The sequence below is a fragment of the Falco punctatus genome, assembly GCF_963210335.1.
Source record: "Falco punctatus genome assembly, chromosome: 4".
In the NCBI taxonomy this organism is placed as follows: Eukaryota; Metazoa; Chordata; class Aves; order Falconiformes; family Falconidae; genus Falco; species Falco punctatus.
Genome location: NC_137583.1, coordinates 49,120,573 through 49,136,707, shown reverse-complemented (window position 1 = coordinate 49,136,707; position 16,135 = coordinate 49,120,573). Strand labels below are relative to the sequence as shown.

Sequence of the window (16,135 nt, the reverse complement as noted above, 5' to 3'; positions counted from 1 at the left end):
GCTGGATCCTGCGGATCATGCCAGGCTGGGGCTGCTCTGCAGGGGGCTGGGCACACAACAGAGCCACACAAGGCTCCAAGCTGTTGGAGCCACGGGATTGCTGGCAGAACCTGCACAGCACATGCTGGGAGGGATCCTGCTCAGGACATCCACCTTGTTTTCTGCAAGTATGTCTCTGCAGTAACATGGACACTTGCCCAGGCTCTGGGACCAGGCTGCAAGTGGGAAGTTGTCCAGGGGGGTCACTGAAATACTGAGATGGCTCCAGGGCCCCTGGCTCCATCGCTGTGCCCAGCACAATCCACCACCAGCCCTGCACCCCTTGGTTGCATTCGCCCTGGGAGCAGAAGATGAACTCACCTCCCTCCTCTTCAGCCCCCTGGCTGGCGCTGCCAAGGCCAGGTGAAGCAACGATTAACTACTCTTTGTCTGACAAACTACCAGCGAGTCCATCTTCCAAGACTGCAAAACGTCTGTAGGCAGCCCACAAATCCCAGGACTGTCGACAGCCCTTCTGGCTTCCCATCTCCCAAACCAGAAAGCCGGAGGCTCGGCTCTCAGCGGTGCCCTCCCGCTGTAGGGCTGGTGCTGCCGGCAGCGTGAGCACGAGGGCTATCACAGCGCTGCATCTACCTGGCCACTGCCGGCGGCCACTGGCCACCTGCCTCTCCAGGTGGGACAGAAACAAGCTACAATTACAAATGTGGGGAGGTCTGAGCAGCTCAGCCACGCAGGACATCGGCTTGAAGGCTTGGCCAGCAGCTTGCAGCCATGTCTGCCACCTCTCGTCCTCGTCTGTCCTCTGCTCGGGGCTTGACTTACAAAGGGAGGGGAAGAGAACCAGCGCACAAGCACCGCGGGAAGGAAGCAGAGGGGCAGAGAGCAGACCTGGCTCCGCAGGGCACAGGACAACTCACCGATCGGCTTCCCAGTGTGGATGTCGATGATAAACCCAGGGGCCTGGTTCCCACACAGGATCTGGTACTCGGCTGGAAGGGGAACACCGAGGTCATGGTCATGGCAGAGTGGGGTGCAGCAAGGGACAGGGGGGACGAGGCTGGACAACTATGGCTGGAGTGAGTGGAGAGGGGGGTCTGACAGGCTGGAGGGGATCTGCACGGTGCTCGGCCATGAGTTGCAAGGGCCAGAACATGGGGAACCCCAAGAAAACATGGCATCAGGCAAAGGGCTTACACACGCATGCGCTACAGGGGACACGCACACGCACGGCATCTGTGCGCCTCACACCCGGGTACAGACCCAGTCCTCCACGCAGCGCGTGGCCAGCACGCCCCACTCCAAAGCTGCCCCCCACGCCCAGCCGGCCCACACATCATCTCCTCCCGGCAGATACTGTCCCAGTCCCCTTGTCCTAGTGCAATACATGTCCCCACAGTGCTCACCCACAGGTGCCAGACACGATGCTCTCCCTTCTCCCCCTCTATTTTGTTAGTGTCTGTGCCCCAGAGCACACGGGATCGCTGGAAAAGCGAGGGGGCAGCTGTGGTGCCGAGATGACTTACGGCTGGCAGGTGTGGGGCAGGGCTCGCACGGCTTGTTCCAGGCTTTGCCGATGTTGTAGGAGCAGCAGCACATCTTCTTGGTCATGTTGAAGGAGAGCTCGTTCTCACAGGTGTCATTGTAGTTGCGATAGCACACGCTCTTCCTCATGTCTGCAAAGGCAGCCCAGACAGCATCGTGTGCCATGATTATATAGATTTATTTATATATATATATGAAGCGCCTATCACCCTATTGATAAACATTCTTTGGAACCACTCTTGACATGGAATGCCTTGACCCAGGAACGGGTGCTGCCAGCCCCAGGGCACTCGCTGCTGGGGACAGGCCACCCTGTCCTGTCCTGGTGCTCAGGAACTGCAGGTGACGCAGAGGGGAGCCCAGCAAAGTGGCTGCAGTGATGGGCTGAAGCCCTGCTCCCAGTGAGCGCTGGGTCCCGCTATTCTCATACTAAATCCAAACCCCAGCATTGTACCAGCTATCAAGAAGACAAGAAACAAGCCTCTCCCAGCCAAAAGCAGGATGCTGTGGCAGGCAGTGGCAATGCTCCGCTGGGTCTCTCACCACCCTGTGCCAGCCGCTGCCCCACAACTGCTGGCAGGGCGAGTGTCAGCCCCTCCGGCACAGGCAGCGTGTGCAGTGTAGGGCAGCGATGTGCTGAGGCACTGGTGAACTCGGTGTCCCAAGTCTCAGCCCCTTCTCCCAGCACTTCTGCTCCATCCTCATCCATCCTCAGCCCATTGCTCACACTGGGCTGCCCAGGCTACCCCGCTGCATAGGGCACTGCCGGACCCCTCCCCACGGATCTGCACCGTGCCGTACCCATGCAGTTATTTCCTCCATTGACTTGCATGTACTCAGGGGGGCACACACAGGTGTAGTTGCCGAGGGTGTTGTAGCAGGTTCCAGGGCCACAGATGCCAATGTGAGCAGAGCACTCATCGATATCTGCCGAATAAAGGAAACTGGAGGTCAAAGCACTAGGCACAGCTGGAGAAGGGTCTGACACGGGGCTGGTTCGGCACAAGGTATGGACGCACCTGGCACGGGGACCAGGCTGGCCAGGCACTGGGAAAGGGGACAGGGTTTGTGATGAGGATGGGAAGTCTGGGAGAGAAAGGGGAACGGATTCCGCCAGCCACTCCCAGATACATGCACAACTCCGTTGCACACACACACACATACACACACACACACGTGTGCCATACACGCCAGGCACACAGAGAAGCCCAGGCACACGGTGCAGCTACCTTCACAGATGCGCGTGTCCTCATTGAGGTAGTAGCCGAGGGGGCACTCGCACTGGAAGCTGCCAAAGGTGTTCACGCAGTTGCCGCCCTGGCAGAGGCCCGGCAGCTCCTGGCACTCGTCGATATCTGAGGAGGGAGAGCAGCCGGGAGGTGATCACCGCCTGCCAGCCCGGCCCAGGCAGTGCCCTCACCCCGGGGTCTGCAGCGGGTTCATCCCACCACTTCCAGGCACTGCTGGTGCCCAGGCAGCTGGAGAACATCCGAGGAATGCTCATACTCGCTGTTTACCATCTGGTGGTCAGGGGCTCAGCAGGCACCCGGCCAGCCCAGTGTCATGGCAGGGGGTGCCTGTACGGGGCTGGGCTCCCCCAGCACCCAAGCCCCTGGAGAGGGGACATGGCGGCCAGGTGGGCTTACCTTCCAGGATGACAGTGATGGGGTTGGGCCGGAAACCTTCTCCTCCAGGGCACAAGGTCTTGTACTCGGCTGCGGAAAAAGTCAGTCAGGGGGATCCTGAGCTGAGCGGGCTCCCATGAAACAGGAGGGGTAGGGAGAACCAGGAGAAACCCAGGAGAAATAGGCCATGAGGACGGTGGCAGCGATCCAGATGGAGCAGTCTGACTCCCAAGCTAACTCAGCCGCCCTGTCCCTACCTGCCAACACTTGAATGGGGTTATTCCACATCCACTTCCCTCCCCCAGCCCACTGGACTAGGAACGAAGGGTCCCAATCTGGATCCCCCAGGCACAACCAGCCTGGTCTCCCTCAGCCCACTTCACCTCTCGCCTGCCCTGGTCCACCTGGCTAGCCCTGCACTGACACAGCAGGGTTGCCTTCTTTCCCCTCAGCTCCCTTGCTCCATCGTGATGAAAGCATATCCTAGACCAAGGACTCCCAGCCTGAGTTGAGAACCCACAAGGAAGCAGCCCCGTCTCTCTTCTCTAAGCTGCCCACCCGGCCCATGCCCGAGTTCACCCCAGTCACTTTCCCAACTCACTCGTGTTGGCTGGAGGACAAAGCTCGCAGGGGTTGCCCCACGCACGACCCAGTGAGCAGCAGCAGGATGCCCGAGTGACCCCGACTCCAATTTCTGCGCTGCAGGAGATCCCCCCATCTCCTCGATCTTGGGTGTCCAGGAAGCAATTCCCAACACGGGTATCTGCACGACAACAGCGGTGGGTGAGCAAAGCCTCTCCAGTAAAGACTTGTGTGCACAGGAGGCGTGAATGGCACTATTGCCTCCAGAAGCAGGGAGAGGGATAAGAGGGATGAGGCCCCTGTCCTGTCCCAGATATCCACTCTGTCAGCTCCCTGTGCGGTAGTAGACCAGATCCAAACTGTCCTTGCAGCTCACAACTTTGGGAACCCTTCAAGAATTAAGTGTGCCCAGCTTGTCTGGTCAAAGCCACACTATATCACACAGAGGTCACAGCACGGTGGCTTGTCTTCAGTATGGCTAAGGAGCATGACCCAAACAATGTCATCAGTAACCCAGGGCCTTGCAAGAAATAAACACTTCAGAATAGCTCCGGAGCTTCCCAGGAATAGCATTGCTTCAACCAGGAGAGCACCCACACTGGTGACACAAGGTGGGGCAGGCGTAACGGGAGGTAGGGACCCTGCTGCTGCTGCTGCAGCAGGGTTAAGCCCATCACGGACAGCTGGGTATTTGGTGGGGCAGACAGTGGGCAGCCACCCCAGGCTCTGGTATTGACCATTTCCAGCTATGTGGGACCAACACGAAGGACCACCAAGGCCGTGGATGGAAGCTGTGCTCTCCAGGGGTCCCCACTCACCCACGCAGCCCACACCAGTGGGGTTCAGCTCAAAGTCCTGCGGACAGTTGCACAGGTAGCTGCCAGGGGTGTTGACACACAGGCCGTTGATGCAGTTCACGGGGTCTGCACATTCATTGATGTCTGAAAGGATGGAAATGTGAAGACTGAAAAAAAAAGACAAAGACTGCCACAGAAACCACCGCCCCAGTCATACGCTCTGTACTGAGTGTTCAGGGTCTATCCCCACGACCATGGTGTTTCTAAAGCTTTTTGTGATGGTAGGTAAAGCTCTTCCAGAAAAAGACCTTGCCTTTTCTGCCTCACACCACCCTGCCCAGAAGAAAGGAGCAAAGCCGCACCGAGCTCTCCCTCCTGCCCGCTGAAGGTTCACCTTCCAGCAGCATCAAGGTCTTGCCAAGAGCAAAGACACATCACCACATCACACAGGGACACTGAACTGGCTTTAGGCTGCTCGTGTCACTCCCTGCCACGGCTGGGGCAAGCTCACACCAGCAGATCACAGAGCAGTCACCCCCATCCAGCAGCCCTGTGAAAGTCCTGTACCTGTGCAGTTGCCTCCACTCCTGTCCAGTTCGTAGCCATCATCACAGGCGCAGCGGAACATCCCCGGCAGGTTCTGGCATGTCCCAAAGACACAGATATTCTGGAAGGTGCATTCATCAATGTCTGCAAAACAGGGAGAGCTGGGCACTCAGGATCTGGCAGAATGAGGACCAGGACAAGCCTCTCCTGCTCCCATCTCAAAGCAGAGCCACAGCCCAGCTGTGGGCAACCCATCTCAGGATGGTTCTAGTGCCATGGGATGTCATCTCCTGGGTGAGCAGGACCAGGCATGCTGTGTGTATGCCCCCTCCCCTCACCCCTGTTTTGCTGATTGTCCATGTCTTGCATGGATCCTTGGCTTAGCCCAGTCTCTGCAGGCTGGGGACCAACTCTGGCAAGCAGAAGAGCTGGCACCCTGGGAGCCTCACACCACCAGGTGATGGTGGGTCTTGCTCAGGTGGGTCTTACCTAGTAACGGATCAGGTGGTGACAGTGCAGTGCAGAGGCCAAGGCCAGAAAGGAGGTGGCCACTGGATCTCTTGGAGCAGCTGTCAAAACTCTGGGCACTTACCCTGGCAGGCTTTGCTGTCCTCTGTAGGATTGAAACCCATCTCGCACTCGCAGCGGTAACCCCCAGGTGCATTGAGACACTGTCCATTCTCGCACAGGTTCACATTGTCCGCACACTCGTCCACATCTAGAGAGGGTCAAGCACGAGACTGACGTAGTGTCCACCCGAAGATGGGAGCTCCCCTCAGCTTGCCCAGAAAATTCCCTCAAGCTTGTTCCCACCCCTCTGCTGGGAGGAGGGGGCTGCAACACTTCTCGTGGCCTTGATCCTCCCCAAAGACCTGCTGAGCAGCTGTCAGGTCTCTCTGAAGGTATCTGAGCAGGCTGTGGTGAGGGCAGGCTGCAGTGGCTTTTGGGGGGCATCTGGTCTGGGGAACCCCAGACACAGGCAGCCAGGTGCTGAGCCAGGCTGGTGGCCAAGAGGGGGTGACTCCATGTCCCAGAAGGATGCCTGAGCCACGTTCCTGCTGCCAACTGAGCCTACGGGCCTCACCTGAGCAGGAGAAGCCATCCCCGTTGAAGCCTTCTCGGCAGGCACAGCGGTAGGAGCCTGGTGTGTTGACACAGTTGGCGTTCAGGTTGCACTTGTGCTCTTCAGTTGCACACTCATCCAGATCTGGGCAGGGAGGGCACCCGTCAGTGTTTTGCCTCTGGCCTTTGCTCTAAGCCTGGGTGGCTAGCATAGGGCCCAGGGGGCAAGCAAATGGCCTCCAGGCACTTGGAGTGCTGATGAGGCTCCGACGCATCTCTGTGAGCCTCTGTGGCCATGAGCACTTCCTTGGCAGTGCTGACACAGAAAACACGGCCACGAGACGCTCTCACACACATGCCCGCATTCCCAGTACCTCCCAGTTCAGACACACGTACCCATCCACACACCCTTACGTCCCTCCATGCACACCACACACGTGCCACTACATCCCTGCACCCATATACACAGCCTGCACCCCCCCTACCCCCTCCCACACCCTGTAGCCCTGCGTTCACACCACACCGCGTCCCACCATGCCACCATGCCGCCACGTTGCCAGTCTGACCACGACATTCGTGCACACTCATCTCAATCCCACGCCCACTCCCTCCACATCCCAAACTTGTGCCCTCGCCCCCATGTTCACGGCTCCACAGACACGGCTGTAACGCCTGACAGCGCAACACCCCCACCCCCACCCCTCTCTCCATGATCCCATAAATCTCACGCAGGGCTCCTGGGGCTCAGGAGCATTCGAAGTGAGGGTGTCAGCTCAGCCCAGCCTTCACAGGTGCCCACCGACACACAACCACCCTCTCCTGGGATGCCAGCTCACCATTGCACTTCAGCCCATCGCCAAGCCAGCCCGTGCGACACTTGCACTTGAAGCTGCCGGGCACGTTGATGCAGGAGGCGTGCATGTCGCAGTTGTGAGCCCCGATCTCACATTCATCGATGTCTGCAGGAAGGAAGGACAGCAGAGCTGACGCAGCTCCCCCAGGAGAGGAGGGGGTACCAGCTACAATCCTGCCAAGGGGTCTGGGCACCAACGGCTCCTTGGAGCCTGAGCCCCAGGGGATGGAACAAGGTGCTTTGGGGAACAGGCTGCCTGGAGCTGTACCCGCGAGCTGATCTGTGCTCACGCCGGGCAGACAGAGACCAAAGGAAGGGCTGGCCCCTGGCTTGCCCGTAAACTAGGAAAGTGTCTATTCCTGCCTGCAGCCTGGAGACCTCTGCCCGCCCAGGAGGGCTCCCAGCACACAGCCACATCCCGAGGTGCCTGCAGCACCCCCAGTACAGGGGTGGTGCTCCCCCCAGCGCAGCTGCAGGAGGTGTTTGGGAGGGCTCCCACCAGCACCCCTAGTTCCAGGTCTAGCGAGCTCCCACCTGTGCAGCCTGTGGTTCCCTTCTTGACAAAGTAGCCCAGCTGGCAGTGACAGATGAAGGAGCCTTTTGTGTTTTCACACTCGCCATGCAGGCAGATGTTAGGGTTGAGATCGCATTCATTCACATCTACAGGAGAAAAAGGATTTGTTTGGAACACCACAAGAACCTTGACGTGACCCTGGGGCAACCCTCTGTACCCCTTCCTCGGTCCCACAGCAGCCTTGCGGTGTGCCCAGGGCACAGCCTGGTCCTCACCAATACAGGTCTTCATGTCCAGGGATGCCATGAAGCCATCAAAGCAGAGGCAGCGGTACTCCCCAGGGATGTTAGTGCACTGCCCACCGTCGCAGATATCTGGATTATCCTCACATTCATCGATATCTAGAGAGAGGAGACCATTGCCAAAGTAAAGACATTAGAGCCAAGGGAAGGGTATTGTGGGAGCAGGGGGGAGTCCCAGGAAGGGCTCTGCACCAGGTCTCATAGTTACAGGACTCATTACAGGACTCTGGAGCCTGTAATGGGTGACTGGACACTGCAGTGCAAAACCAAAACATCTGTCCAGGTAAATCACCTCTCTGGAAGTGACTTAAAAACCAGCCCCCCTCACCCTGAAGCCAACGCTATGGCTGTCTGGCAATGGATGCAGAGGTCCCTGGGGCAGCTCCTACGAGAGCCAAGCTGACCACTCACCTGCACATGATCTCTTGTCCGGCATCAACGCGTAGCCTTCGCTGCAGCTGCATTCGTAGCTGCCCTCTGAGTTGGAGCAGTGTGTGTCACAGCCACCATTGGTTATGGTGCACTCATCGATGTCTGGGGGAGAAGGGGGAGGTCATGCTGCTTGGGTGGTGGGCTGGGACACATGCCTTGCAGCAGAGCTGCTCAGACACCGTGCCAGTGGTGGGAGAGGTGCTGAAGAGGAAACAAAAAGCTCCCCCAGCCAGAAGAAAGCACCTCTTGCCTTTGCCAACCACTTGCAGCTCACAGGAGTTTCACAGCTGGTGACAGCCCCTTACCAGTGGTGCCAGCTCCACCAGCAGGTTACCCCCTTGCCTCCCAGACACCCCACTGAGCACTGTAAGAGGTACGAGGCCAGGAGGGTCCTGGATGCACACTGGGATCCTGGCACAGCTGTTTGGCCAAGGGGAGCACTCACCGACACAGCCCTGCCTGTCCAGTGTGGCCTGGAAGCCTGAATCGCATGCGCACTGGTAGGTGCCGATGACGTTGACGCAGCGCCCGTTGCGACACAGGTTGTCACTAAGGGAACATTCGTTGATATCTGCAGTGGGAAGAGCAGTCTGAGCAGGCAGCCGTGCTGACACCACGTTGAGCATCATTTGGTACCTGTCCCTGGGTAACCCCCCCGCCCCCCAACAGCTGCCTCCACACTGAATTTGTCATTGCCCCACTGTCAGCCCTCAGTGACAGCAGGTAGAACAACAAACATCATAACTGCAATGAAACCCTGGTAGCAACCTCGGTCCCTGCTGGATGAATGTGTTCTATCCACATCTGGGACTGGAAGAAGAGATTCATGTTCCCAGCATGACATCCAAGTCTACCTGTATCGTATCATAGAATTATAGAATCACAGAATGGTTTGGGTTGGAAGGGAACTTAAAGACCATCTAGTTCCAACCCCCTGCCGTGAACACCTTCCACTAGACCGGGTTGCTCAAAGCCACATCCACCCTGCCAAGGTATCGTTACCCTTGAAGAGGCTCTGGTGATAACATAGCTTCCACCATCTCACCTATGCAAGTGTTCCCTTCAGAAGTCAGCTCGTGTCCAGGGGGACAGATGCATTCAAAGCTGCCATCTGTGTTCATGCAGATCCCACCTCGGCACAGCAGCGGGTCCCGCTCACACTCATTGATATCTGCAGAGAATGACATGAAATTGTCCCCTTCAGCTGGGATTTCCAGATAATGGGATGGTGCTGGTGCCATGCACCACAGTCCCATCACCAGCAAGATGTCTCAAAACAGAGGGACACCACAAAATTAACTGGGCAGCAAACCCAGGGCTTGGGTGAGTCCTGGTTAAAGTACGCATTTTGGGAAATCACAGCTCTTGCCTCGACCTCAGCAGAATGTCAGGTGTAGTATCAGGAGGAAAGAAGTTACTAGCTGTGTGCAGATCAGCCAGCAAGGACTAGAAGAAGAATAGTTCTTTACTTACATCCCACCCGTCCTAGCACATTTTCACAACTCCCATCAGCAGAGGGAGATTCCTCAGAAAACGTGTAGCTTCTTTCATAGAAGACTAACAAATATGCTTGCTTGGTAAGAGCCTTCGGAGGAGTTCCAGTATCACACACAGGGCTAGGAAATAGTCTGTACATTTTTGAAAAACTCACATATGGACAAAGGGATTGAATTTACTAGGAACTGGAGAAATTCCTGAAATAGATTAAACTGCTGTGAGAGAAATGTGATCCAGCCAAAGATGAAACCAGGCTGCTGACATTAAAAATGAAGGAAGGAAAAAGAAGAAGGAGGAGAAAAAAAGGATAGAAGGGTTTATAAATGCCAGAATAAAAAACCCACACAAGGGAAATTACTAGAATGGTGCACTGGTGATGGTTGGAAACAAAAACCAACAGAAGGAGGAGATGAAGCACCACAAGTATCAAAATTGGGAGGCCTTGTTATCCATTCATTACCTGTAGTCCCTGGAGAAAGCTCTTTATGATCTACTGTGATACTCTACGCGTAACAGTCCTTGTGATACTTGTGGTGTTTCACGTGCTTTTTGGAAGGGCAGGCACTGGATGAATCTGATCCTCTAACTTTCAAAACAGGAGTCTGAGGTTCTCTATTTGGGTCCCAGAATAGATTCCAGAGATTTTACGTTCTTGCATGCCCCTTGGACTGACTCAAGATGTCTTGTGCTGACAGTGGGAGAGCAAGAACAGGGAGGACTCCCTGGACCTGCTCAGAGGATTCATCTGTCCTTTGAGAAACGTGCGTTCTGAATGCGAAGCCATTGGGTGTAACACAAATGAACCGAAAGCACTAAAAAAAAGCCCCCAAGAACCCCTTGGTGACAGCAGACAACGGCAGTGATGTCGGGTATTGTTAAAGAGCCCATTTGCTCCTCATATGTCTATTTTTCCGATTCCAGCCTTCCAGTTAAGAATGGAATCTTTCACCTCTCTTGCAGAGAACACTCTGCTGGGATTTTCAGTGGATCTACAGCTAAAGTGGACTGGAATGCACCTGGCAATGGGGTGACAGCACCTATCAAACAGCCCCCAGCACCCATCCTCCGGTTCTCCGCGGTGGGAGACTGTTCCTAGTGCACTGCAGGACACGGGTTCAGTGCTGATGTTGTCTGCTGCCAGGGGCTGGCAAGAATTCCTGCCTCACGAGGCTGGAGCCACATTCTTTTGCCAAACACAGGCAGGAAGAAGTTAATCCTTGAGCATGGGAAATGCCATAGTGCCACAGCATCCTTTGGGGTGAAATGACCCAGTCCCTGGTCACCTACAGGATCAGATGGAATCGTTCAGGTCATAGCAAGAATTTATTAAATGGTAAATAAAACCATTTACAAAAAAAGAACAATGAAACACAGCATCTTTGTATAAAGATATCAGAAATCTCATCCCAGAAAGAAGTTAGCAGGCCATCAGTGGGGACTGTGACAGCCCCAGTATCTCAGAAACAGAGGAGGAGGAGGAAGATGATGACTGTGATCTGCAGCAACCCACGCTACAAATTGTATGGAAAAGACAGAAAACCATGCCAGTGGCAGGGCAGTGATATATTTTAAAGAACGCAGAGAATAAAATATGAATAATAAATAAATGGTGTTGAATCGTGCCACAGATTGAAGTGGTTTGAAAGCCCAAGCCAAAGCAGAAAGAGCAGAATATTAAGACCAGGTCAGTCAGACAAGTTAGTCTGGCTAGACAGACGAGAAGAGGAACATGGTATGCCAGGAATTAGAGGACAGCAAGAGTCTGGCTGACTTGCTGGAGACGAACTGAGGTACTGAGGTCATTGATGGGATTTTTTTAAGCTACAAACAAGAATTATTAAATTGAAAACAGCTGAGAATCTGACAGAATAAAAACAAGCACTGGCCAGATGGGAGTAGCTGTAAAGAATTATCTGAGGATAAAGGATGATTAAATGGGCAGGTGAAAAGGAGCCCTTATAACTGGACACAGAGTGGGGTAGAAGAATGCAGAGATGGTCTACCAGAACTTTGCATGAAGGACTTGATCCGTGCAAATGTTTGGGGAACTTGACAGGAGCCTGATTAATGGTTGGAGCAGGTATGGAACTGCGCAGGTCCAAAGGGATGGGGCAGAAACAGCAACAGCTGATTAGATACCACACGTAAGTGAGCCCAGGTTGAGAGTCATTTTAGAAAAGATTCAGGGGAAAGCAGCCCAAGAACAGTTGGATGAATCAGCAAGTTCAGAGCTAGAAGAGACACAAGCTGTCAAATGACAAACCTCTTGCTGAGCAAGGTGTATCTGCATGTTCTCCTGCATTTGATTTAATGGCACATGGCTGTAGGCTGTGCAATGACAGCAGGAGGCCAAGCAGTGCTATAAAAGCTTAATACATCTCCTAATATAGGAGTGGAAATAATAGGTCTACTAATCTCAGCAGCGATCTAATGATGATATAACAGACAGCTACTTGCAAGGAACATCTATTACCTAGAAAAGGGACCAAGATACACATAACTGGGTTAAAATGACTGATGTGGGATGTGATACATCATTTAGGGCAGGGAGATGAACAAATTTAGGAAGATAACTGTGGTGGGATGGATAGGGCACCAGACAAAAAGATCTACAAGCTGAGAAACATTCTGCAATGGTGTTTGAAAATAGATGGTTTAATATAAAGGTTGAACATGTGATATTAATAATGTCTGGAGATGGGTGTGCGTTTAGACTGTGGATATGTAAATAACCAGTGGCAGAATAAATAATAGATGGGTAACACAAGGCTGAGAAGGAGATGAGACGTCACACAAAAGACACAGCCAAGCGTGTATGAGAACTGGAGCTCACAGCCATTGAGTTCAAGCTGCCGGCCTGGCAGAGCTCCACCGTGTACTAGCCAACCCCCAGGGTAAAGGTTGCCGTCTCCCTGTGTAGCAGGAATGAAAATACCAGGCATGGATCCTGTCCCAGCTCAGTGGCAATGCCAGGCTCAAGCTCCAGCTCCTGGTGGCTGAAACAAGAGGAGAGGTTAGTGGCCAAGGTTTGGTGCAAGGGAAGGTCCAAGGGAAGGGAGAGTATAAAAGGAAGAAGAATGAATGTTGTACAAGATGAAAAAGGAAACACAAGGGCTTAGCCTTTTTTTTTTTAAAAAAAAAAACAAAAAACGGGAAGGCAACATTGCAGTGAGGTTGCAGGGAAATGTCCTTTGGATGCAGCAGGCAGGAAAGGGATGGGAAAGAACTTGAGAAAAGCTGTTTGGTGGCCCTATGGGCTCCCCCCCCCCCCCCCCCCCCCCCCCCCGTCAGCTCCCCTGTGGGCTCCACAGCTGAGGTGGCCAGGAGGTGGCAGGGCAGGACCAGCCATGTCCCATGAGTGCCATGGCAGGAAGACCCAGGATGCTCCCAGGGCCTGGCACTCACCCTCCCTGATGCTGGCCCGGGCTGCCAGCTCCACACACACCCCCCCCCCCATGAGCTCTTGGAGCACCACCAGTCTACGAGCCCATCAGCCCTCCTGAGGGAAGGCTCCCGTTTTGGCCCCAAGCCTGGCAACCTTTACATGGTCTGCCCTCGCTCTGCACGGCACAGAGCCCTGGGCACTGCCAGCAGAGACAGAATGGGGCCCCTCACTGATGGGCTGTTGGCCCACGTAAGGGAGAGCATCCACACAGCAGGGCAGAGCCTACAGCTCTGCCTCTTTGCCCTCCGTCTCTGCAGGGGTCTGGGGCTCAAGCTGAGCCTTGCTGGGGACGTAGCCTCTCCCTTTATATCCTCCAGCTTGGACAGCCTGTGCTGTGTCCCACAAACCCCTGACGTCCCTTTGCCTGTGCTTTGCTGTCCTCCCAGGGTTACATCAATGGTGCGCTCAGCTACACCGACAGCATCCTTCTCCCTGCACGTGCTGCCCTTAGCCCAGCTCTGCCTTTGCAAGCAAAGCAAGGTAGAACACTCACTACGCCGTGGAGAGCGGAGGCTGCCAGGGCTCTCTGCAGCCCAGGAACTCCCCCAGCTCCCCCAGAGGGCAAAGAAGAGATCTGGCTTGATACCAGGAGACAGAGAGACAGACAGACAGGTAGCCAGACGGCCAGACGCCCAGAGAGCAGCATGGCATGAAACCCTTTGTCAGATCTGGCATCAACTGCTTTCTTCCCTGTTGCAAAAGAGTCAGGGCACTGCCCTGCGCCGGCGACGAGACCTTACCCATGCAGTTCTTCATCATCATGAAGCCACTCTCATAGCCTTCGAAGCACTCGCACTCGAAGCTGCCTGGCGTGTTGACACAGGTGCCGTGGCCACACAGGTCTGGCGAGATGCGGCACTCGTCGATGTCTGTGGGGATGAAGACCAGCTAGCGGAGGCAGAACAGGCTACAGGCACCACTACAGCCAGCACTGCACACCACGTTCAGTGAACAAGGACCGGCAAGTCTGACCCAGCAGACCAAGGAACTCCTCTTCCTGAAGGGAGAGGCAGCAGTTAAGCTTTCTCTCCGGTACAGGATTGATCCTTCATCCCATGAGCAGGAGGAGCTCATGGTCCTGCCCTTGGCTTCTCGCCATGTCCCTAAGATAACTGCCACGACTCTTCTGGGTACCACCATCATGCTAACCATCCCACAAGGCAGGCAAGGCAGCAAGATGGGCAAAAGTGGTCTGGGGTGGGGCTACTCTTCCCTTACCTGTGCAGTTCCTTTCCTCAGCATCCAAAGCAAAGCCGTTGCCACAGATACACCTGAAGCTGCCAATGGTGTTTCGACAGGTCCCGTGAGTGCACAGACCAGAGAAGACCTTACATTCATTCACATCTGCGGGTGAAGGCAGAACAGCAGTGTTTCAGGGAGGGGATGTCTGCGGTGAACCTAGAGTCCCAGGGCAGGTTCCTGGGGCTGTAGCAGAGACAGGCTGAGCACAGCCCATGACCAGCAGCTCCCCTCTTTCTTCTCACCTTTGTAGAAGGGCCTTCCTGAAAGCACATCTCCTCGGTTGGCAAAGCCGGGTCCCCTCGGGCAGATGGCCTTGTACTCGCTGGAGCCGACCTTGGGACATTCTTCACAGTCGATGCCCCAGGCTGAGCCCACAGAGCAGCAGCACATGTCGATCCGGTATTTGCCTGGCAAAGGCTCTGTGCACTCATCCTCATCCCACTTCATGTAGCACTGTTCCACACGCACATCTGGTGAGAGAGCAGAGCTGAGCCCTTGCTTGCAGCACCTAACCTCCAGTAAAACCAGAGAGATCATTTTCTGTGACAGAGTTGGCAAGGCTTTGGCTGAGGGTGTCCTCCAAAAAATGCCCAGGCATGGCCCATTTGGATAGGGCCAAATTTTTTGGGACGCTAGGAAAGATTTAATAGCATGGGACATGGCCAGCCTGTGACTGCTGGCAAAAGGCCGGAGAATGCACCCTCCACAGCATGGTTAGTAGTGCAGATGCCCCTATGAAGGGCAGAGGTTTGTCACTGTGTGCCCAGAAAGCAGTCAGGAGTTGTTTGAGGGCTGCTGGCCCGTGGCACTAACCACCTTGGTTATCTACCGGGCTACCCTTGACGTCTCCCCAAGGAGAACAATTGCATTGCTGGCTGGCCCCAGGTATCAGGGTATGTTTTTATTAAGTGGTGGCCTTGCCTTGGCTAGGCTGCTAGGTCTGGCAGCCCTGACCACGTATGACATCCCATCACTCAGCTCCCAAGACTGCTGCATGTGATGGGTAGGGGGTGTTGGACCTCTGCAGAAAGGGCTGAGCAGGGGCTGGGATGGGGGTGAGATGAGGTGTCCTTACCCACACATGTCCTAGCAGTGCCATCAAGGGTCAGCCCTTCTGGACACTCGCACCGAAAGGAGCCAGCCGTGTTCACACAGCGTCCATTCGGGCAAACGCCAGGGAAGACCTCACACTCATTCACATCTGTTGGCACAAAAGCAAGAAAGCGGCATGAGAGCAGCACACAGACAAGCCCAGCACGGCCCTGGGGGGCTCCTGGAAGAGGCAGATGGAGCCCAGTGCTGCCCACCAAACTACCCCCCCCCCCCCTTTTGCAAGGGGGGTGATCACAAAGCCTGGTCAGAGCCAGGCAGGCAGGGGGATCCTGTCGCACGCAACCTTAGCTGGCACAGCACTGACGGGGAGGCACCAGGGCTCTCAAACACGGGTCCTGGGATGGAACAGCTAAACCTGGAAACCCATTTCCATGCATGTGAATGACAAGAAAACCACCAGCAGCAGCCATCGTGGGTTGGCCACCGGGAAGTCATCACTGATAGGCTTGGTAAAATCCTGTGATGAAATGACTGGCCTGGTAGGAGAGGGGAGAGCGGCAGAGAGTGTCTGCCTAGCCCTCAGTAGGGTGTCTGGCACCATCTCTCATAAGATTCTCGTAGACAAGCTGCTGGTGTGTGCACT

General features: G+C 55.1%; 1 protein-coding gene across 1 annotated transcript in view; it reads right to left on the bottom strand.

Annotated features, from left to right (window-relative positions):
* Positions 1-16,135, bottom strand: part of LOC308061783 (fibrillin-2-like) — a 146,834-nt gene that overhangs the window by 13,205 nt on the left and 117,494 nt on the right. The window contains exons 24-43 of the mRNA XM_080382221.1: positions 15,515-15,640; positions 14,682-14,909; positions 14,416-14,541; positions 13,938-14,066; positions 9,301-9,426; positions 8,701-8,826; positions 8,235-8,357; positions 7,797-7,922; positions 7,542-7,667; positions 6,991-7,113; positions 6,177-6,299; positions 5,685-5,810; positions 5,114-5,236; positions 4,568-4,690; positions 3,769-3,930; positions 3,189-3,257; positions 2,772-2,897; positions 2,344-2,469; positions 1,524-1,673; positions 918-989 (exon numbers count right to left, since the gene is read on the bottom strand). Coding sequence (XP_080238347.1) covers positions 918-989; positions 1,524-1,673; positions 2,344-2,469; positions 2,772-2,897; positions 3,189-3,257; positions 3,769-3,930; positions 4,568-4,690; positions 5,114-5,236; positions 5,685-5,810; positions 6,177-6,299; positions 6,991-7,113; positions 7,542-7,667; positions 7,797-7,922; positions 8,235-8,357; positions 8,701-8,826; positions 9,301-9,426; positions 13,938-14,066; positions 14,416-14,541; positions 14,682-14,909; positions 15,515-15,640 — 2,559 coding nt within the window. The remainder of the gene's footprint in view (positions 1-917; positions 990-1,523; positions 1,674-2,343; positions 2,470-2,771; positions 2,898-3,188; positions 3,258-3,768; positions 3,931-4,567; positions 4,691-5,113; positions 5,237-5,684; positions 5,811-6,176; positions 6,300-6,990; positions 7,114-7,541; positions 7,668-7,796; positions 7,923-8,234; positions 8,358-8,700; positions 8,827-9,300; positions 9,427-13,937; positions 14,067-14,415; positions 14,542-14,681; positions 14,910-15,514; positions 15,641-16,135) is intronic.